Source organism: Mustela lutreola, chromosome 1 (assembly GCF_030435805.1).
Source record: "Mustela lutreola isolate mMusLut2 chromosome 1, mMusLut2.pri, whole genome shotgun sequence".
NCBI lineage: Eukaryota > Metazoa > Chordata > Mammalia > Carnivora > Mustelidae > Mustela > Mustela lutreola.
Window position 1 is genome coordinate 12,288,292 of NC_081290.1, and position 24,392 is coordinate 12,312,683.

At 35.9% G+C, this 24,392-nt stretch overlaps 1 protein-coding gene across 1 annotated transcript; it reads left to right on the forward strand.

Moving 5' to 3' along the window:
• The first annotated feature begins 1,762 nt into the window (after positions 1-1,762).
• On the forward strand, positions 1,763-23,797 carry LOC131823550 (UDP-glucuronosyltransferase 2B31-like). Its single transcript, XM_059160026.1, has 6 exons — positions 1,763-2,515; positions 7,970-8,118; positions 9,779-9,910; positions 11,776-11,863; positions 18,732-18,951; positions 23,245-23,797. Exons 1-6 carry the CDS (start codon positions 1,792-1,794, stop codon positions 23,522-23,524), a joined length of 1,593 nt encoding a protein of 530 aa, XP_059016009.1. The 5' UTR covers positions 1,763-1,791; the 3' UTR covers positions 23,525-23,797.
• Positions 23,798-24,392: the final 595 nt, after the last annotated feature.

The window sequence follows — 24,392 nt, forward strand, 5'->3', positions numbered from 1 at the left end:
AAGACAGAGAGGAAGGGATGCCTGGCTGGCTCAGTCAGTAAAGCATGCAGCTCTTGATCTCAGGGTCATGAGTTCAAGCCCCACATTGGGCATGGAGCCTTCTTCAGAGGAGGAAGGAGAAGAAGGAAGAGAAGGAGGAGGAGAAATGAAGGGGAGCACATAAAAAAACTCCACATACTTTGAATGTGATATGTATTATATACTGTATTATTAATCATATGATCCAGTGATTCCACTACTGGGCATTTACTTAAAGAAAACAAAAACACTACTTCAAAAAGGTATATACACTCTATGTTTATTGTAGCATTATTTGCCATAGCCAGCATATGGAAGCAACCCAAGTGTCTGTTAATAAATCAATATTTAAAGAAGATGTAATATTAGACAATGCAATATTATTCCACTGTAAAAAAATGTTAACTTACCATTTGTGATAACATGGACAGACTGTAAGAGTATCACACTGAAAGAAGTAAGTCAGAGGGAGAAAGACAAATATCATATGTTACCGCTTACATATGGAACCTAAAAAAAAAAAAAGAAGAAGAAGAAGAAGAAGAACAAAAGCAGAAAGACTCATCAATACAGATGGTTGCTTAAAAAAAAAAAAAAAAAAAAAAAAAAACAAGAGAAGGAAAGGAAAATGGGTAAGGAGAGTGGGGGAGATACAGGCTTCCAGTTATTAAATGAATGTCAGGAGGATAAAAGGTATAACATAAGGAATATAGTCAAGGTTATTGTAATAGTTGTGTACTGACAAATGGAATCTACACTTGTGAGAATAGCATAGCAGATAGACTTGCTGAGTCACTATGTCATAACCTGAGACTAATGTAACATTGTGTGTTAACTATGCTTTAAAAAAAGTAATAAAAAAAGATTTTTAAAAAGCCCTCACCACATACACACACACACACACACAAAATCATGAGGTGTTGGATGTGTTAAATAATCCTGTGGTGCAAACATTTCAAAGTATATAAGTGAAGCAGGTCAGCATGTTGTACACCTTAAACATGCACAATGTTATAATAACGATATCTCAATAAAGTCAGAAAACAAATTCCTAACATAAAAGATTATGCTAATTAAGGGAGCCAGTCACAAAAGACAACATGTTGTATAATTTCATTTATATGAAATGCACAGAACAGATGGTAAATATGACAAAAAGTAGATAAAATGTTGACTAAGGCTAAGAGATGCAGAAAATGCATTTCATTAGAGGTTAAAGTTCCCATTTGGGGTGACAAAAGTACTCAAAAATTGATCATCATAGTGGTCACACAATTCTGTGAATATACTATGAACCACTGAATTGTATACTTAAAATCTAACAATTGTATAGGATACGAATTACATGTCAACCAAATTTTTATGAACAAAACATAATCTCTTGAACCATCATAGCCACAAAATATAAATCACCTGTATAATAACTTTAATTCTTTTGTCAATGAGACTACAGACAGTGCCACCACTGTCACTAACATTCTTCCAAAATATATTACAAAAGATGGGTGACTTGCACATGTTAGGTCATTGGCTCTTAGCTAGATGATAGAATTTATAAGCATCAACAAATATTAAATACATGTGTATACAAATGAAATCATCTGCCTTTACCTTTTTCCATTTGCCATCCAAATAATCTGACTGTTCACATAATCTGTTTACTTTGAAAGGTAAGAGTTATACTTTAACTTACTGAGTGATTTCTCCTTGACTAAATACAAGCAATGGGACAAGGAAACTGGAATTTGCAAAGAAACATTGCATTCCACCAGGATGTCTACCCAGTGGATTTCCGTTCTGCTGCTGCTACAGCTCAGTTGTTTCTTCAGCTCTGGGAGTTGTGGAAAGGTGCTGGTGTGGCCCACAGAATACAGCCACTGGATCAATATAAAGACAATGCTCGATGAACTTGTCCAGAGAGGTCACAAAGTGACTGTTCTGACATCTTCAGCTTCCATTCTTGTTAATCCAAATGAATCATCTGCTATCGAATATGAGATTTTCCCTACATCCATACTTAAAGATGATTTTAAGGATTTTTTCAACAAAATGCTCGATATGTGGATATATAACTTGCCAAGAGACACATTTTGGACATATTTTTCACAAATGCAGGAAATAATTTGGAAATTTTCTGACCGTCTTCAAAAGCTCTGTGAAGATGCAGTTTTGAACAGGAAGCTCATGACCAAACTACAAGAATCGAGGTTTGATGTCATTCTTGCAGACACCGTTGGACCCTGTGGTGAGCTGCTGGCTGAGCTACTTAAAATACCTTTAGTGTACAGTCTTCGCTTCTCTCCTGGCTATGCAACTGAAAAAAGAATCGGAGGACTTTCTTTTCCTCCGTCCTATGTACCTATTATTTTTTCAGGATTAAGTGATCAAATGACATTCATGGAGAGAGTAAAAAACATGATATATGTGCTTTATTTTGACTTTTGGTTCCAAGCACTTAATGAGAAGAGTTGGGATCTGTTTTACAGCCAAGTACTAGGTAAGTCATGTTTCTAATTGGTAGCACGAAGTCTTAATTCCTAGTGCCTAGGAGGATGAGTTTGTATGAAGTCAAAGGAATTTCTCTTTTATAAGAGAAATGACGAAATTATAATATACAGTGGACTCCCAGTCTCACAATTATTATGGAAAGACTTATATGACAGGACCAGTTCCAACCATGTCATCCATTACTGAGTACAATACACTCCAGAAATTCAATAACCACAAATTAAAGCACTAAGGGTTTCATGAAGCAATTACTATTTATCTACATATCTAATATCTATTCATTTGGTGTTTATTTGTAATACTTTAAATTTTTTGGAGTTTTTTCACCCTTTTCATTTATTTATTAATTTTTTAATTAAATTTCTTTATTTTCAGCATAACAGTATTCATTATTTTTTCACCACACCCAGTGCTCCATGCAGTCCGGGCCCTCTATAATACCCACCGCCTGGTACCCCAACCTCCCTCCCTCCGCCATTTCAAACCCCTCAGATTGTTTTTCCGAGTCCATAGTCTCTCATGATTCACCTCCCCTTCCAAATTCCCCCAACTCCCTTATCCTCTCTAATTCCCCATGTTCTCCAAGCTATTTGTTATGCTCCACAAATAAGTGAAACTGTATAATAATTAACTCTCTCTGCTTGACTGATTTCACTCAGCATAATCTCTTCCAGTCCCATCCATGTTGCTACAAAAGTTGGGTATTCATCCTTTCTGATGGAGGCATAATACTCCATAGTGTATATGGACCACATCTTCCTTATCCATTCATCCGTTGAAGGGCATCTTGGTTCTTTCCACAGTTTGGCGACTGTGGCCATTGCTGCTATAAACATTGGGGTACAGATAGCCCTTCTTTTCACTACATCTGTATCTTTGGGGTAAATACCCAGGAGTGCAATGGCAGGGTCATAGGAAAGTTCTATTTTTAATTTCTTGAGGAATCTCCACACTGTTCTCCAAAGAGGCTGCACCAACTTGCATTCCCACCAACAGTGGAAGAGGGTTCCCCTTTCTCCACATACCCTCCAACACATGTTGTTTCCTGTCTTGCTAATTTGGGCCATTCTAACTGGTGTAAGGTGGTATCTCAATGTGGTTTTAATTTGAATCTCCCTGATGGCTAGTGATGATGAACATTTTTTCATGTGTCTGATAGCCATTTGTATGTCTTCATTGGAGAAATGTCTGTCCATATCTTCTGCCTATTTTTTGATATGATTGTCTTGTTTTGTGTGTGTTCAGTTTGAGGAGTTCTTTATAGATCCTGGATATCAACCTTTTGTCTCTACTGTCATTTGCAAATATCTTCTCCCATTTCATGGGTTGCCTCTTTGTTTTTTTGACTGTTTCCTTTGCTGTGCAGAAGCTTTTGATTTTGATGAAGTCCCAAAAGTTTATTTTCGCTTTTGTTTCCTTTGCCTTTGGAGACATATCTTGAAAGAAGTTGCTGTGGCTGATATCGAAGAGATTACTGCCTATGTTCTCCTCTAGGATTCTGATGGATTCCTGTCTCATGTTGAGGTCTTTTATCCATTTTGAGTTTATCTTTGTGTATGGTGTAAGAGAATGGTCGAGTTTCGTTCTTCTACATATAGCTGCCCAGTTTTCCCAGCACCATTTTTGAAGAGACTGTCTTTTTTCCACTGTATATTTTTTCCTGTTTTGTCGAAGATTAATTGACCATAGAGTTGAGGGTCCATATCTGTGCTCTCTACTCTATTCCACTGGTTTATGTAATACTTTAAATTTTTAAAAAATTTTTCTGGATAAAGTGTTTTAAGCTTCCTTTGTTATTTATTAAATACAGGTTGAAAATATTACCTTTGATATGCTTCACTTTTTAGAATAATTTTGAGAATAATAGAATAATGACAGCATATTGAGTCGAGATTTCCCATATAACCATTGGTCCCACACATGCATAAAATCCCCAATATCGGGGCACCTGGGTAGCTCAGTAGGTTAAATCCTCTGCCATCAGCTCCGGTCATGATCCCAGGGTCCTGGGATCGAGCCCCGCATTGGGCTTTCTGCTCAGCAGGGAGCCTGCTTCCTCCTCTCTCTCTGCCTACTTGTGATCTCTATCTGTCAAATAAATAAATATAATCTTAAAAAAAAAAATCCCTAATATCAGCATCCCCCACCAGAGTGGTACAATTGTTAAAATTGATGAACTTACATTGACACATTATTATCATCCAAAGTCTATAATTTACAGTGGAGTTCACTTTGGTGATGTACAATCTATAGGTTTTAGCAAATTTATAATGATATTTATATACCACTACTTTATCAAGCAGTTTCACTGCCTTAAAAATCCTCTCTGCTATGCCTATTTCCTACATATCCATTTTACTTTACTTTTCCCATTTTTTAAAAAAAGACATTAGAAGGGTGCCTGGATGGCTCAGTTGTTTAAGCTTCTGCCTTCAGCTCAGGTCATGATCGCAGCATCCTGTGATTGAGCCCCAAATTGGGCTCTCTTCCCTGCAAGGAGCCTGTTCCTCCCTCTTGCTCTGCCTGCCTCTTCCCCTGCTTATGTTCTCTCTTTCTCTGTCAAATAGATAAAATCTTTCTAAAAAATACATTGGAGGGGCACCTGGGTGGCTCAGTGTATTAGGCCTCTGCCTTCGGCTCAGGTCATGATCTCAGGATCCCGGGATGGAGCCCAGCATCGGGCTCTCTGCTTAGCGGGGAGCCTGCTTCCCCCTCCCTCGACCTACCTCTCTGCCTACTTATTATTTCTCTCTCTGTCAAATAAATAAATAAATAAAATCTTAAGAAGTAATTTTAAAAAAAGACATTAGAAATTTCACTATCTTCATGAAAGCAGAGATGTTAATTGAGGAGTCACATTTTTCCAGTACAACTGTCTATAGAGTATTAAGGATATTATTTCCACTTGTTTCTCTTTTTTAATTTAAAAATAGGTATCTTATGGTTTTGGGTGCAATTGTAAATGGGATTGACTCCTTAATTTCTCTTTCTTCTGTCTTGCTGTTGGTGTAGAGAAATGCAACTGATTTCTGTGCATTGATTTTATATCCTGACACTTCACTGAATTCCTGTATAAGTTCTAGCAGTTTAAATGTTTTTTCATATTACCTGAAAGATTCCTTCATAACTGGAACAAATACTGGCTCTATCCCAGACTCAGGAACCTAGAATAAGAAGTTTTTAACGATCACAAATTGTTTTATTAGGGCTTATAAATCACGCTTTAAAGGCTTAAAATCTTGTTGAAGGGTGCACATACACATTAATAGTTCACATTTTTTGAAAACTATGTTACTCCCATTAAAGGAAAAATGAGTCAAAATTAATAGTGCACATATCTATTTCCATACTTGATGAAAATATTCCAGCTGTTATTTGCAAATATTATTTAATACACAAATATTATTATGCTCCTAATGTGAACCAAGTGCAATGGTAAGTACAAGGAGTCAAGCTGTACTTTCAAAACCTTTTTCTTGGAAAATCTAGGATCGAGGGAATAACTTGCTAAATTATAGAAATGAGACTGAGTGGGGAAGAATGTTTCCATTGCTTAATTGATTGGGGAGCTCAAATAATTGTTTACATTTGCATCTGTTACTTTTGCAGCATTTCAAAGGAAATAAATGCATGTTTAATTTGATAGTGGCTTAGGTTTAATAATTGTTTATGATTGTGAATGCACTACTGTGATATTAGAAATGAGACTTACACTTTGTCTTTCATATATACATATGAACAACATACATAATATGTAAATATAAATTTGCATCATTATAGATGTTTGTAACATATATGTGTTCTATTATCAAACTACAAATACTATTAAACATTTTTGACTAAATTTTTCCAAATTCCTTTCAGAAAATTCCCTAGTATATTCACATTACATTACCATTACGATTACCATTACCTCATTTCCACTACCTACTGTTTGCTATAGGGTTTTTTTACTTATTTATTTATTTAATTTTATTTTGCATTGTTTTCATTTTAATTCCAGTATAGTTAACTGAGAGTGTTATATTAGTCTCAGGTGTGCAATATAGTTATTCAACAACTCTGGACATCACTCTGTGCCCGTCAGAAGTGCTCTCCTTAATCCCTCATCATCTATTGAAACCATCCACTTACCCACTGCCCCTCTTAACAGTTTGTTCTTTATAGTTGAGAGTCTTTTTCTTGGTTTGTCTATCTTTGTCTTTTGCTCCTTTGTTTCGTTTCTTAAATTCCACATATGAGTGAAATCATATGGTATTTGTCTTTCTCTGACTGACTTATTTTACTTAGCATACTAGTCTCTAGCTACATCTATGTCACTGCAAATTGTGAGATTTCATTTTTTAAAGAAAAATATTTAATTTCTTTCCTTGAGAGAGAGAGAGAGTGGAAGAAAGAGAGAGGGAGAATCTGAAGTATACTCCACACTGAGCACAGAGCCCCACTTGGGGCTCCATCCCACAACCACTAGATCAGGACCTGAGCCAAAACCAAGAGTTGGATGCTTAACCAACTGAGCCAGCTGGGTGTTTTAAGAACTCATTCTTTTTTTATGGCTGGGTTATATTCATTGTATGAATATACCACTTCTTCTGTAGCCATTGATCAGCTGATGAATACTTAAGCTGTTTCCATAATTTGGCTACTGTAAATAATGCTGCTATAAACATTGGGGTACATGTATCGCTTTGAATAAGTATTTTTGTATGATTTGTGTAAATACCTAATAGTGCAATTGCTGAATCATAAGGTACTTCTATTTTTAACTTTTTGAGAAACCTCCACACTTGTTTCTTGTGGCTTTGATTTTAGCCATTCTGAAAGATGTGAGGTGATATCTCATTGGAGTTTTGATTTGCATTTCCCTGATGATGAGTGGTGTTGAGCATCTTTTCATGTGTCTGTTGGCCCAGTGTATGCCTTCTTTGGAGAAATGTGTGTTCACATCTTCTATCCATTTTTTTAAATTTAATTATTTGGTTTTGGGGTATTGAGTTATGTAAGTTCTTTATATATTTTGGATACTAACTCTTTCTTTAGGGTTTTCTATAATATCATGCCATCTGCAAATAGCGAAAGTTTTACTTATTCCTTACCAATTTGAATGGATTTCCTTTCTTTTTGTTGTCTGATTGCTATAGCCAGAACATATAGTACTGCATTTAATAAAACTCGTAAGAGTGGATGTTCTTCTATTGTTCCTGACTTTGGAATAAAGCTCTAAGCTGCTCCCCATTGAATATGATGTTCACTGTGGGTTTTCCGTATAAGGCCTTTATTTTGTTGAGGTGTGTTCCCTCTAAATCAACATCGTTGAGAGTTTTTATCACGAATGTATGTGTACCTTGTCAAATACTTTTTCTGCATATATGTAAATGATCATGTGATTTTTCTCCTTTCTCTTACTAATGTGATGTTTGTTTTGCTTTTTTTCCCCCTTCAGGAAGACCCACTACATTATCTGAGTTAAGGGGAAAGGCTCAAATATGGCTCATTCGAACCTACTGGGATATTGAATTTCCTCGGCCATTGCTACCAAATGTTGAGTTTGTTGGAGGACTCCACTGTAAACCTGCCAAACCCCTGCCTAAGGTAAGTGATTCCTGTCTCTTTTGTTTTATTTGCTCAGAGGCATTTAACCAGTATTTTACTTAGAAATATCATTCTTCAACAATGTTTGTGTGTTCAAACAATATCTGGAGTCAAATCCAATGTTCACTTGCTGTCACTCCAACATTTACACAATTCCTCATTTGAGATCCCAAGGCTTGACATATTAGAGCATTAATGGGTTTGCTTAAATGATGAGAACATATGTTTTCTGCCACATATCAAGGCTAGACAAAAACTCAGTAAAGAACACTGGGAGAGGGATGCCTGTGTGGCTCAGTCAGATAAGGGGCTGCCTTCTGCTCAGGTCATGACCCTAGGGTCCTGGTATAGACACCCACATTGGTCTCCTTGCTCAGCGGGGAGCCTGCTTCTCCTTCTGCCTGTCACTCTGTCTGCTTGTGCTCTCTCCCTCTGACAAACAAATAAATAAAATCTTTAAAAAAAAAAAAAAAGGATCTTTGGGGGAACATAATAGCTGACTGACAAAATGAGTACAGAAAAAACTGCATATTGTACATAATAAGTACCACAAATCCTGCATATTTAATAAGGACCAAATAATTTCAACCACTTAGAGCTGAAAAATATTTATAGTATAAAATTGCAAAATAATTCTGTTAATGTATAAGATGAAACTTTATGAAAGAAAGCAATAAGGTAATATGTTTTAAGATGATACTTTACCTTTAAGACATAAGAAAAACAAGCATCCCTTACTGAATGATTTTATGGTCTTTTCAAAATCTTGTTGTCCACTTTTTATTGGCAATAAGATGAAACTAAGATCTTATTTGAGGGTTAACCTAATACCAATTTTGATTACAAAATGTTTAAGTGTGTATGGTAACTTTCTCAAAGTCTGAATCCTGAGGTAAAACTAGCAAATGTTCTGTTCAGTCTAACACAAGTGTCCAGAACAGATAAATCCATAAATATAATGTATTTACACACTATGGAATATTAGTCACAAAACAGAAGAGACATCTAACACATACTCTAAGGTGGAAAAGCTTCAGGATGTTATAGAAAGTGAAAGGGGGTAATCACAAAAAGATGGATATGGTATGATTCCACTGATAGGAGATGTAATTAGTCAGATTCATAGAAATACAAAGTATAATGATGGTTGCTAAAGATGGTGAAGGAGGGAATGGGGAATTGTTATATAATGAGCACAGAATTTCAGTTTATCAAGATGAAAAATTCTGGTGATTTGTTACCCAGCAGTGTAAATATAGACATTATTGACTACATGCCCAGGAATAGTTAAAATGGTCAATTTTTTGTGTATTTCACCACAATTTAAAGATAAAAACAGACATTACTCTAAAACTCCTGATACTATTTGGTATCTCTCTTTTGCTGTTTGAAGATTTTTTTTTTTTTTAAGATTTATTTATTTGAGAGAGAGTGATGGGGGATAGGGGAGGGGAGAAGAGGGAGAGACAGAAGACCCAGCATATTCTCCACTGAGTGTAGAGCCAGACCCAGGGCTCAATCTTACAACCCTGAGATCATGACCTGAGGTTAAATCAGGTACTTAACTGACTGAGCCACCCAGGCACCCCTGTAGAAATTTGTTTAATAGTGTTTGCTGTGGTGTTCCTCTTTTGTAATGGAACAAATTCTTTCTTCACAGGAAATGGAAGAGTTTGTCCAGAGCTCTGGAGAAAATGGTATTGTGGTGTTTACACTAGGGTCTATGATCACTAACCTGCCAGAGGAAAAAGCCAATGTGATTGCATCAGCCCTTGCACAGATTCCACAAAAGGTTAGATAAAGTAACTTAATCCTATACAACTACTTAATGAGTCTCTTAAACTGTGTAAAGAGTTTGTTTGCCCTTTCTTTCATGACATGGAAACCATGATGACAGCTCCAATATATCTCAGATATGAGCAAAATATACATGGCAGATGGTAAAGTAGTACAGAAGGTGTTTTGACAATAACTTTGGCATTAACACTGAGATCAGAAAGAAAGATATTTAGGAGGAATATATTTAGGCGATACAGTGTAACATTTGCTATTATAATATATCACGGACAGATGCAGAAATCACCAATTTTGTCCTGTCATTCACTCCTTTTCCTTAAAGGATTTTCAAGGGCACTGAAAAACTCATAGATGTTCTCTGAAAGGAGTTAAATTTCAACAGTTATGTTAACCAGGAACTATAAAAGTCTGAAAAGCTTCATGCAGTTTATGTTTGCTGGATAATCCAGGTTACTTTTCCTTCCACTAGCTTTTCGAGGAAAGCCAACTCAGTATGCTCTTCAGAGAAAGGATGCCCAGGGCACACCAAGCTATGTTTTGGCAATCATCCAGCCTAAGTGATTCAGGGAAAGAGAAAAACTGACATGAATGGTGGAGTGGAACAGGTTAAGAGTAAAATAAATGAAAAGGGAGGAGATGAGTCCACCCCTTCAAGGTGACCCTGTGCTTAGTAATAGTGGTTCCAAAAGGACTTTAACTTGCCAGAATAGTAACTTCACCTGATTAAGGAAGGAAATGGAAATATATTAAGGAGTCAACCAGAAACAAGCCTAGGAAGGGAAAGTTTCAGATGCCTCTATGTAAAATATAGTAATAAATTATTTTCCGGTATATAGAAAACACCTGGAGTATTTGGGTATGTATGAACTACTTTTTGGTTTACTGATATAGTTTCTTTTTATGCTAATGTTCACTTAATATCTAATGTTACTTGAACATTCACATAACAAATATATGTTAACCAATGTAAACCATCATCCAGTTTATGTGGATTGCTGGGGAATTCTAAAACAAATCTATTTTGGTACTGGGAATGAAAATTGCTTGGGTATAGAACTCATATTAATTCATGTTATCAATGTTTTGTACTGCATCTCTGAAGTGTTAAGAATCAGTTAAATAAAATGTATCATCATCACAGTTTGGGATGTTTTTCAACAACTGCACTGTTATTTCTGAAGTTCCAATAGGCTCTTCTTTGTAACATTTAAAGAATTTGCAAACCAAGAAATAGTAATAATAATCTAGATTCATGTAAAAAATTACCTTTTTCTTGGATTTAGTGTCTAAAAATTAGTAATGTAAAAGAAATTATAGGTACTAAGAGAAGTTATTTATATTAATAAATTACTGGTAAGCAGAAATATTTATTTCTCACAAACAACAGATTGCATACTTAGCTTTTTTGTATATCAAAAGATGTAAAACTCTAGTAAAATAACATATGGAACAAGTGGATATACATGAACTCCCTCCTGTAACATTTTAAAGAAATAAATAGGTAATATTACATTGGAAGCTGATAGCGGTTACAATAGATAAAACAAAGTGAATGTGTAGAACTTAGTAATTTCTGATTTGTTTGCACTAGAATTGTAACTGACTAAAAAATTCTTAAATACTTATATTTGTCACATTAATCTCATTTGTCTAATCACTATGTGTGAAACATCTTGATTACATTCATACTTGATTGAATGTAAAAATAAGTAAAAAATGTGAGTATTTATAATATTTTTGTCCTATTATTTATCAGTTAGTGAATGGGGTCTAGCTAGATTATCTCTTAATTTCTTTAAAATTCTAATATGCTATAACTTCAAAGTTTCAACTCATGAAATAAGGGGTTTTCTTTAACAGGTTCTATGGAGATTTGTTGGCAAGAAACCAGACAACTTAGGACCAAATACTCGGCTGTATGACTGGATCCCCCAGAATGACCTTCTTGGTAAGACTCTGGAAAGCAGTGAATTAAATGTAATGCTAAACAAAATAAGAGTTCCCAAGAAATAAATTGATTGAGCATTCATTATTGGAAAAATTCAAAAACAAAACTTAACTTCATTACATTTATTTTTCTGTGCTCGGGGGGAAAAAGATCAGATACGGGATGTTATTATACACAGCCACATTCCTTATGACTAGAATCAAAGTATCCTTATTTCAGGTGTAATTACTTCTCAAGCGTAATTTTCTAATTTTTAATTTAAAATAGCCAACATAGAGTGCATCATTAGTTTCAGCTGTACTGTTCAATAATTTATCAATTGCATGTAACACCCAGTGCTTACCACATCAAATGCCCTCCCTAATGTCCATCACCCAATTACCCCATCCCCCAGCTACCTCCCCTCCAGCAACCCTTGGTTTGCTCCCTATAAAGGTAAACTATAGTACACCATAGGTTTGTCTCCCTGTATGATTTCTTTCCATTCTGTTTTCCCTCCTTCCCCTATGATCCTCTGTGCTGTTTCTTACATTCCACATATGGGTGAAAGCATAAGATTATTGTCTTTCTCTGACTGACTTATTTCATTCAGCATAATACTCTCCAGTTCCATCCATGTCAGTGTAAATGGTAGGTATTCAACCTTTATGACGGCTAAGTAATATTCCATTGAATAAATATACCACTTTATCTTTATCCACTCATTGTCCATGGATATCTCAGATTGGCTATTGTGGACATTGCTGCTATAAACACTGGGGTTTATAGCAGTGCTCCTTCAGAGTTTATCTTTGTGCATGGTGTAAGAAATAGTCCAGTTTCATTCTTCTACATGTGGCTGTCCAATTTTCCTAGCACAATCGATTGAAGAGACTGTCCTTTTTTCATTGCATATTCTTTCCTGCTTTGTCAAAGATTAGTGGGCCATAAAGTTGAGGGTTCATTTTTGGGTTCTCTCCTCTTTTCCATTGGTCTAAATATCTGTTTTTGTGCCAATACCACACTATCTTGATGATTACAGTTTTGTAATAGAGCTTAAAGTCCAGAATTGTGATGCCACCAACTTTGGATTTCTTTTTCAACATTCCTTTTTTCAACATTCCTTTCAATATTCCTCTCTCAACATTTCTTTTTCAATATTTGGGGTCTTTTCTGGAACCATACAAATTTTAGGATTATCTGTAACAGCTCTTTGAAAATTGTTGATGGTATTTTTCTCGGGATTGCACTGAATGTGTAGATTGTTCTGCGTACCATAGACTATTTAACAACATTTATTCTTCTAATCCATGGGCATGGAATATTTTTTCACTTCTTTGTGTATTCCTCAAATCAAATTCTTTCACAAGTCTTCTGTAATTTTTAGTGTACAGATCCCTTACCTCTTTGGTTAGGTTTATTCCAATGTATCTTATGGTTTGGGGTGCAATTTTAAATAGGATAGACCCCCAAATTTCTTTCTTCTGTCTCATTGTTAGTGTATAGAAATGCAACGGATCTCTGTGCATTGATTTTATTTCCTGCCACGTGGCTGAATTCCTGCATCAGTTCCAGCAATTTGGGGATAGAGTGTTTGGGGTTTTCCACATAAGGTATCATGTCATCAGCAAAGAGTGAGAGTCTGACTTCTTCTTTGCCAATTTGAATGCATTTTATTTTCTTTTTGTTGTCTGACTGCTGAGGCTAGGACTTCCAGTACTATGTTGAACAAAAATGATGAGAGTGGGCATCCTTGTCATATTTCTGACCTTAGAGGAAAAGCTCCGTTTTCCCCCCATTGAGAATGATATTCACTGTGGGCTTTTCCTAGATGGCTTTTATGATATTGAGGTAGGTTTCCTCTATGCCTACACTGTGGAGAGTTTTAATCAAGAAACATGCTGTTTTGTCAAATGATTTTTCTGCATCGATAGAGAGGGACATATATGGTTCTTGCCCTTTCTTTTATTAATGTGATGTATTGCAATGATTGGTTTGTGAGTGCAAACAGCCCTTGCAGCAGAGGAGTAAATCTCACTTCATTGTGGTGAATAATCCTTTTAAGGCACTGTTGGATCTTATTGGCTAGTATCTTGCTGAGAAATTTTGCATCCATGTTCATCAGGTGTATTGCTCTGTAATTCTTTTTGGTAAGGCCTTTGGTTTGGAAATCAAGTTAATGCTGGCCTCATGAAATGAGTTCAGAAGTTTTCCTTCCATTTCTATTTTTTGAAACAGCTTCAGAAGAATAGGTATTATTTCTTCTTTAAATGTCTGGTAGAATTCCCCTGGGAAGCCATCAGCTCTCGTCTCTTGTTAGTTAGGAGATTTTTTCTTACTACTTCAGTGTCCTTCCTGGTTATCAGTGTGTTCACATTTTCTATTTCTTCTTGTTTCAGTTTTAGTAGGTTATACATTTCCAGAAATGCAGCCATTTCTTCCAGATTGCCTAATTTGTTGGCAAATAGTTGCTCATCATATGTACTTAAAATTATTTGTATTTCCTTGGTGTTGAGCATGATCTCTCCTCTTTCATTCATGATTTTATTAATTTGGGTCCTTTTTCTTTTTGATAATGTGGCTAGGGATTTATTGATGTAATTAACTCTTTGAAAGAACAAGCTTCCAGTTTCATTGATCTGCTCTACTCTTTAGGTTTCTATTTTGTTGATTTGTGCCCTAATCGTTATTGTTTTTTCTTCTGCTTGGTGTAAGGTTTATTTGCTGTTCTTCCTCCAGCTTTTTTAAAGTTAACTTGTGTAGTTAAGACCTTTCTAATTTTTTTTTTGAAAAAGGTTTGCATTGCTATGTACTTCCCTCTTAGGATTATCTGTGCTGCATCCTAAAGGTTTTGAACAGTTATGTTTTTCTTTTCATTGGTTTCCATGAAACTTTTAATTCTTCTTTTATTTCCTGGTTGACCCATTCATTCTTTAGGAGGATACTCTTTTACCTTCAAATGTTTGAGTTCCTTCCAACCATCCTCTCGTAATTGAGTTCAAGCTCAAAGCATCATGCTCTGAAAATATGCCAGGGGTAATCCCAAGCTCTGGGTATGGGTTGAAAAACAATATGTGACCCAGTATGTGATCTACTCTGGAAAATATTCCATGTGCACTTAAGAAGAATGTGTATCCTGTTGCTTTAGATGGAATGCATTGTATATATCTGTGAAGCCCATCTGGCCCTCTGTGTCATCCAAAGCCCTTGTTGCCTTGTTGATCTTCACTTAGATGTCCATTACAGTGAGTGAAATATTGAAATTCTCTATTATTGTATTACTATCAAGGTGTTACTTTAATTTGTTTATTAATATATTTATATAAGTCACTGCTCCCAAGTTAGAAGCATACATATTTATAATTGTTAGATATTCTTATTGGAAAGACCCTTTAATTATGAGATAGTGTCTCTCTTCATCCTTTTCATCCTTGGGGTTTCATCCCAAACCAGACTTTGGTTTAAAATTTGATTTTTCTGATATGAGGATTGCCAACCCAGCTTTCTTTTGATACCTATTAGGATGAAAAATGTTTTTCTACCCACTCACTTTTAATCTGGAAGTGCCTTTGAGTCAAAAATGTGTCTCTTGCAGACAGCATATCGATGCGTCTTGCTTTTTTTATGTATTCTGATACCCTGTGTCTTTGTTAGTCCATTTAGCCCATTTACATTCAGAATAACTATTGAAAGATATGAGCTTAGTGCTATTGTATTATCTGTAAAGTCACCGATTCTATAGATTGTCTCTGTTCCTTTCTGGTCTGTGTTACTTTGGGACTCTCTCTTCACTTAAAGAATCTCCTTTAATATTACTTTCAGAGTTGGTATAATGATCAGAAATTATTTGAATTTGTTTGTCCTGGAAGCTTTTTCTCTCCCTATTTTGAATGACAGCCTTGCTGGATAAAGTATTCTTGATTTATATTTTTTTTATTTAGCACACTAAATATTACATGCCAGTCTTCTCTGGCAAGCCAGATCTCTGTGGATAGGTCTGCTCTGAGTCTAGTATCTCTGCTTTTGAAGGTTATGGACCTCTTGCCCCAAGCTGCTTTCAAAATTTTCTTTTTGTCTCTGAGATTTGCAAGTTTTATTGTTATGTGTCAAGGTGTTGACCTACTTTTCTTGATTTTTAGGGGGGGTTCTCTGTGCCTCCTGGATTTGAAAGCCTGTTTCCTTCCTCAGATTAGGGAAATTCTCAGCCATGATTTGCTCAAATATGCCTCATGGACCTTTCTTCCTCTTCCTCTCAGACCCCAAAAACTCTAATATTATTTTGCTTCATAGGATCACTGATTTATCAAATCTCCCCCACCCTCTGGGTCCATTAGTTGTTTTTCTTGCTTTTCTCTGGCTTCCTTCCTTCCTTTTCATCATCTTGTCCTCTATGTCACTGACTCTCTTCTGCCTCATTTACCTTAGCTGTAAGAGCATTTATTTTAGATAGCATCTCAGTTAAAGTATTTTTATTTTAAGCCTTATTAGATTATATTTCTGCACAAAGACATTCTATAGTGTGTTTAATGTTTTTTTTCAAGCCAACTTAGACTTTATAATCATTATCTTGAATTGCAGCTCTGGCATTTTACTAATATCCATTTTGATTATATCTGTGGCAGAGAGTATCATCTATGGTTCTTTCTTTTGTTGTGATTTCCTCTTTCTAGTCATTTTAACCAAAGAAGAATGGAAGAATGAGACAACAAAACAAAAAAGATCAACCACGAATCAAATGAAACACACACTAGACAAATCCAAAGAGCTCAGAAAATAAAAAAAATAAAAAAAAAAAAAAGGGAGAGAGATTATAATCTCTCAGGTGGACAAAACATGGTGATCCACTTGGTTCGGGGTGTATTTTGGTCTGTTGGAAGACACTAAATCCCAAAATTGTAAAGAAAGCAAAACTCATGTAAAAACACAAAAATAAAACTGAAACAGTGCAAGGAAGCAAAAAATGAATAAATCTATAAAATGCAAATTTAAAAATGAAATTTAAAAAATGCTTAAAAACAAAGAATTGATAAAATAAGAAACCAGTCAGCATGCCTGGGTGGCTCAGCCACTTCAGCTATTGGCTTTGGCTCAGGTCATGATTTCCAGGTTTTGAGATCAAGCCCTGCATGCGGCTCCCTCCTCAGCATGGAAACTGCTTTTCTCTCTAGTTCCCCCTGCGATTTCCCTGCTCATTCTCTCTCTATCACACACATATAAGCAATATTTTAAACTGATAAGAACAGAAAAAAATAAAGAAACCAGTTGAAAAGGAAAAAAAAGAATAAAACAAGAGATTTTATACTGAAAGTTAAATGATGAAAAACTGAATTCTATATATATTTTCTCCTGGTGCTGGAGTCTTATAGTCCTCTGTGCTCCAAAAACTGGTTGTTCCCTGTTGTTTCCACTGGTCTTCCAGGGGAAGGGCCAGCTGCACTGATTCTCAGGTATCTTTACCTGGGCAGATTTCCACAGACCCCAGGGGTTGGGCTCAGTATAAGCTTTCTGATTGCTCTATGTGGCTTTTGTTCACTGAAGACCCTCTCTCCCTCTTTGGAGGATGAAAATAAAAATGTCTGCATGCCAGTCTCCAGCCCTGGAGCTGAAAGATCACAGCCCCTTCTCTTCAGCAAGTCTTCAGGGATAAGCAGTTTTCAGGTCTGTGTGTACCAAACTGCAGACCCGTGTGGTGTGCACCCACACTGATCCTCCCAGGGAAAGGGGGAGGGTCACCACATTTCTGCCCTTTGGAGGTCCCCCACACAGAGAATGGTCACCTTATCATGGTGCAGTTTGCAGTTTATGGCAAACTGAGCTGAGAGCCCCCTCTCTGTCTCACTGAACATAACTGGTTTCTCTCCTCTAATGGATTGGGAATTCTGCAGCCCACGCACCCCTGTTCTTTCTGTGACCCCAGGGATCCTGAGACCATACTGTCCCACCTAGGATTCTGCCCCACTTTGTCACCTGGGCACCTTTCAGGAAGGGACATCTCTCCCTGGAACAGACTTCTGAAGAGTCTGAATTTGCCCTCCAGGGCTAAATCACTTTCTGGTAGCCAGCTTGTGGACGCTCCCTCCCCCTACCATCTATCTTCCGAATATACCCTCAGATTCATTTTGCTGCACCTCCCACCTTGCAAAAAGTGCCCACTTTTCTACTTGTAGAATTTCAGCAGTTCTTTTCTTACATCTCAAGTTGAATTCATAGGTGGTCAGAATGGTTTGATAGTTATCTGACTAAATTCAGGGACAAGATGAAATAAGGTCCCTTACTCTTCCACCATCTTGCCTCTCCCAATAAATTTTTAATAACGAAATGGATCATCACTTCGTCTCCTGATTCTCCCACTTTATTCCTATCATTTCTCATTCTGCATGGCTATTTAGTGCTAGTGAAAAATTATTCCCAGTGACTCTACACTTTCTCCAGGAAAACACCATAATCTTTTTCATGAAGTCATAATACATTTCATGATAAAATGCAGTCTTTCTTTCCCCTGACTTGAACCACCACTATCAGACTTCCTGTTGCCTTGACACTCCACATGTTAAACTCAGTGGCATTACTGTTTAAGAGAATATGTTCTAATATGCCACCTCCTTTTCTTTTTTCTTTCTTTTTTTTTTTTTTGCACATGCTATTCTTTATCCAGAATTTTCCCTTTCAATCTGTCTGTTCAGCCATCTTGTAACCATTTTTCAAGTTACAACTGCCACACCAATTTTCACTGACTTCTCCAGCAGATTTTTGCTCTTCTTGCTCTGAGATCTAAAAGACATTTTAATGCTATTTCATATGTATTGTACTATGTGCCTTATGTTGCTAACCTCTCCTTTTTTTCCTAAGAATTATAATTACTAATGTGCTGAGATTCATCCAATCCTAGGTCACCCAAAAACCAAAGCCTTTGTAACTCATGGTGGAACCAATGGCATCTATGAGGCGATCCACCATGGGATTCCAATGGTGGGCATTCCCTTGTTTGCGGATCAACCTGATAACCTTGCTCACATGAAGGCCAAGGGAGCAGCTGTCAGTCTGGATTTCCACACACTGTCTAGTACAGATTTGCTCAATGCATTGAGGATGGTCATTAATAACCCTTCGTGAGTATTATATATTTTTTTTCATTAATAGTATTTAGAGATAGGTTCTTCTATCAATGATGACTATGCATTTCATCCTGTATTTAAGAAACTAATTTTGAAATATTAATATGTGTAACTGATCTTAAACTTACCTTTATTTTCAACCAGACATTTTTTGCAACGTTGCTTTTTAACCCCATTGATTTAATGGGCTGCCACAATTTTCTATAGAGCAAATGCAAAAGTTATATATGGAATTGTAATGACACATATTTAAAAATATAATAGAATTTCTAAAATGAAAGAATGAAGACTTTTCAGTTATGTAAAATAACTTTCAATTCAGTACCAAGAATATCCAAAACTATAAAACTTTTTGCCCAAGAATTAATTTTTATTTTTATTTTAATATATTTTATAATATGTGATTTATGTACCATAATATTTAAGGTACAAAAAATCAAACATATGTAGCATGTTACAGAATTATGAAGCCATGACTATAATCTAAGTTTGGGACATTTTCATTAACCCAAAAAGGAATTGCATATGACTTAGAAGTCATTTCCCATTCCTCTTGCCTTAAGTAAACAATCTACTTTCTGGCTCTACTAATTGTATTCTGGATATTTCATATAAATGGAATCATAAAATCATGGCCCTATTGCATGTGACTTCTTTCACTTGGCATGTTTCGAGTTTCAAGTTTCACTGATGTGGTAGTTTTGCATTGATGAATAATATTCTATAGTATGGATAAATTACAATCTATTTATTCATCCATCAGTTCATGAACATTTTGGTTATTTCCACATTTATGAATCATAAATATTACTACATATGTTATTGTATGAACAAAATTTGTTACTTCTTTTGGAAATGAAAGGAAATTTTTGGAATTCTAGAATTGCTGATCATTCCTTCCTCTGTAAGGAACTGCCAAATTGATATCCAAAGGAGATGCACCATTTTACATTTCCACCAGCTGAGTATAGGAGATCCAAGTTCTCCACATCATTACCAACACTTGTTATCATCTGGTATCATCCCTACTCAGCAGGGAGCCTGATGTGGGGTTCGATCCCAGAACCCCGAGATCATGACCTGAGCTGAAGGCAGAGGCTTAACCCACTGAGCCACCCAGGTGCCCCTATCATCTGTTTCATTATAGACATCCCAGTGAGTGTGAAGTGGTCTCTCCTTGTGCTCTTGATTAGCATTTCCCTTAGAGCCCAAGTTATTAAGCATCTTTTCATATACCAATTGCCATCCATGTGTCCTCTTTAGAGAAATGTCTATTCTCTAATATTAGAGAAATGTCTATTCCAATTATTTGATAATTTTTAAATTTGATTATTTGTCTCACCTTATTAAAGGATTTGTTATGTGTTATGAATATAACACATTAACAGATATATGATTTATTAATGTTTTCTTCCATTCTGGTTGCCTTGATTTTTCACTTTCTTGATTGTATCCTTTAAATAGAAAACTTTTTAAAGATGGTGAGACAAATAAAGAAATTTTCTACATTACACAGGAAAATAATGTGTGGGTATTTTTATTATTATTATGTATTATTATTATGTATTATTAGCATAGCAACCACGAATTCGGTATTTGTTACTACTCTCAGTATTAATATTATATTAGGAGGAACCAGGTGGTGGGTTTTAGAGAGGGCATGGATTGCATGGAGCACTGGGTGTGGTGCAAAAACAATGAATACTGTTATGCTGAAAAGAAATAAAAAATTTAAAAAATACATATTAGGAGGGTATCTAAAGAAATAGCGAAAAATGTGTTATCAAGAAGAAAATTGTAGAACAATGAATTAATAAAATAATTTAAATAGATAAGGAAGGAAGAAAAAGAAATATATGGCAGGTTGGGGAAATAGAACAGAAAAAAGAGAATAAGAGAGTAGGTAAAAATATAAATATGCCAGCACATTTATTAAACTTTAACAGATTACATAATTTGAAGACAAAGATTGTCAGAATGCATTTTAAAAACTATATACTGTTTATAAGACATGTTCAAACAGAAATGTAGAAGAGGATTTTAAGTACAAATGTAGAAAATGATCTATTTTAGCAGTAACCATGTAAAAAGATGTTGTGCCTATGCGACTATCAGACACAGTACTCCAGAATCACTAATAAAAATAAAGATACATATTTCATAATGATACATAGAATTATCTGTCAAAACAACACAAATTAGTACCTGGTGACACACACTATGAAAATATCAAAATGCAGCAGACATAGACAAAAGAACAAACACACAACTCTACAGACATAATATTGAGTTTTCAAACATCTTTCTCAATAACATAGAAAAAGAAGACAAAAAAGAAAGAAAGAAGAAAGGAAGAAAGGAAAGATGGAGGGACAGAAAGATAATGAAATGACTTAATTCCTAAATGTTTAAAGGATTCAATTTGAAATATAACCTATCCCACATACATATACATCATAATATATAACACAACAGAGAATACATATATTTCAAGGATGGAATAGATACTGGAATTAACCATATGCTGGGCTATATACCAAGAGTAAATTTGGAAAATCTAAATCATCAACAGTATACTGTCCAGCCTTACTGGAAGTCACTTAGAAACTGTCAAAAAGAAAGATAATGGAAACATCTCTAAATTTTGGAAATTAAGCAATATACTTCTACATAATTCAGTCAATAAAAAATCACAGCCCTAAATAACCTTCTTCTCAGCTATTCCACTTTCACATTTCACACAACTGTATGAACATGTAAATCTAAAGAAATACACAAGATTTTTATGACAGCTTTAGTAATAACGGCTAAAAAATTGTTAACACAAATGTCCACTGATCGTTAAATGAAGAAATACTCTGTAGTGTTGCCAAACAATGGAATACTATACAGTAATAGAATTAACCGACAACTATTAGACAAAAGACAAAAGGAAATGAGTGTTATCTTGTTATTCTGATACATAAATAATAAAGGCTAATCTATGATGACTAAAAGGGTCAGAGAAGATGGGATCCTCCTGGATAGCATGTTATACCCCATATCAATATCTTAGTAGTAGGTGTATTATTATATCCACTTCACAATAATAATCTAGCTAATTTTGAATTTATGAGCTATTCAGTTAAGACTATGTGCATTTTTCTTATGTTATATATTTAAATGTTATTACGGAAAATATATTTCAAAATTCTAGGTTTCAAAGAGTAGCACACACATGCATGCACACACACACACATCCCCAATGTCTAAGGGTGCTTTGATAGTGTGGCCCAGAAAAGTCTGAGATGGAACACAAAGCTGGTCATCTATCAACATGTAGAAGCAGCTTTCATGTGTTGCAGGGAGAAGTGTCCAGCACAGAGACAGAGGGGACAGAAAGTGCGAAGGTGCTTAAGTGAGGACATGTTTGGCAACTTCAGTAACTCCTAGCAGGCCTTTATGACTACAATAGAGTGTACATGGGACAAAGTGACAGGAGGAGAGGTTGCCAGGGACCCATATCTATAAGATCCTATAGGCCAAAACCCATAGCTGGATTTTATTCTAAAGGTAATGAGAAGCGAGATGGAAATTTTGAGCAGGGAAGTGCCGTGATTTCGGTTTCAAAAATCAGACTAGCTACATGATGGAAAATAAAGAGTAAAGGGTAGAAGAGTGGAGACACAGGGACCAGTGAGGTGGCATTTTAATTACCATGACACAATTCCCTTTGCTACTTCATGAGGTCATTCTACAAGTGCATTCCCACCATCTCACCTACAGCTGTTACAAGGGCCTATAGCATTTCCTCTGTTAGAAAAGATCAAACTGGGGTGCCTGGGTGGCTCAGTGGGTTAAGCCGCTGCCTTCGGCTCAGGTCATGATCTCAGGGTCTGGGATCGAGTCCCGCATCGGGCTCTCTGCTCAGCAGGGAGCCTGCTTCCCCCTCTCTCTCTCTGCCTGCCTCTCTATCTACTTGTGATTTCTCTCTGTAAAAAAAAAAAATAAAATAAAATAAAAATCTTTAAAAAAAAATTAATTAAAAAAAAAAAGGCTTTAGAAAAGACCAAACTATCCTCACTGCACTTCCATTTTCACTTCTCAGAATAGTTGGTGATGGGAAAATTCCAATTTAAATGCCAAATCTCCAGTGCGGATCCAAATAAAAAAACATACTGCTTCTGTAACTCTGTGACATATATTTTGAACCATTTGTATGGCACTTTTCAGAAACCTTACATGGGAATTATACGATTAGGCAAATGAGCTTCCTTTCAATGTCGGTATCTTTATGTTTCTGTTTAGATACAAAGAGAACGCTATGAGATTATCAAGGATTCACCACGACCAGCCTATAAAGCCCTTGGATCGAGCCGTCTTCTGGATAGAGTTTGTCATGCGCCACAAAGGAGCCAAACACCTGAGGCCGGCCTCCCATGACCTCACCTGGTTCCAGTACCACTCTCTGGATGTGATTGGGTTCCTGCTGGCCTGTGTGGCAGCTGCTATATTTGTCACCACACAGTGTTGTCTGTTCTGTTACCGGAAGTTTGCAAAAACAGGGAAGAAGGAAAAAAAGGAGTAGTTACATCGGGGGCCTCAAGCTGGTATGCCTCACAAATGGGACTCATCCAGTTTATTCCAGCAAGAAGCTGTGATAGAAAATTTCTTCCTCCTGTGACAAATGACTTTTCACCACTTAGCTTCTCAGATCAAAATCTGCTTTCAAGGGATTTAAAGCCTATTTAGGAGTTAGAAATGTCATGCCAAAAGGAAAACTGGAAAAAAATAAATAAAATAAAAATAAAACCGTATGGGTACTTATTGAAACTTATTTTTCTAAATCATAACTCATCACCCTCCAAAAATATAGATCTTAACTGTGTTTCAAACATTGGGTATGGACACAAGAACATTATGAAAGCTATTCGCAATATCTCTATTATTGTGCAAATATCAGAATATGTTAACTTAATTTGGGGCTAGAATTTTGTAGTTTTGTCCTTTGCTAGAGAAATGACAGTTAGTTAAAACTGTGTAAAATGATTTACTCGCCCATTTTGTTTTGGAAGACCACTAATTCTCCACAGTAAGATCCAGTCTCAGCCTCCTTACCTATGAACAGGGCATGTTCTTGGTTGGGTTTAATCCAGCTTGTCACTTTCCAGCAGAACGTATGTGAATTTAGAAATCTACTAGCTACCCCTTTCCTGTTATAAAACTGAGCTGCTCAACTGGTTAAGCTTCTGACTCTTGGTTTCAGCAAAGGTCATGATCTCAGGGCAGTGAGATCAAGAGATCTAAGCTCAGAGTTGGGCTCTGGGCTTAGCAACTAGTCTGCTGAAGGTTATCTCCCTCAGCTTCTCACTCTCCCTGCTCCAGCATACTCTCTCTCCAAAATAAGTAAAATCTTAAAAAAAAAAAAAAACCCTAAAATTGAGCTATTTATGACA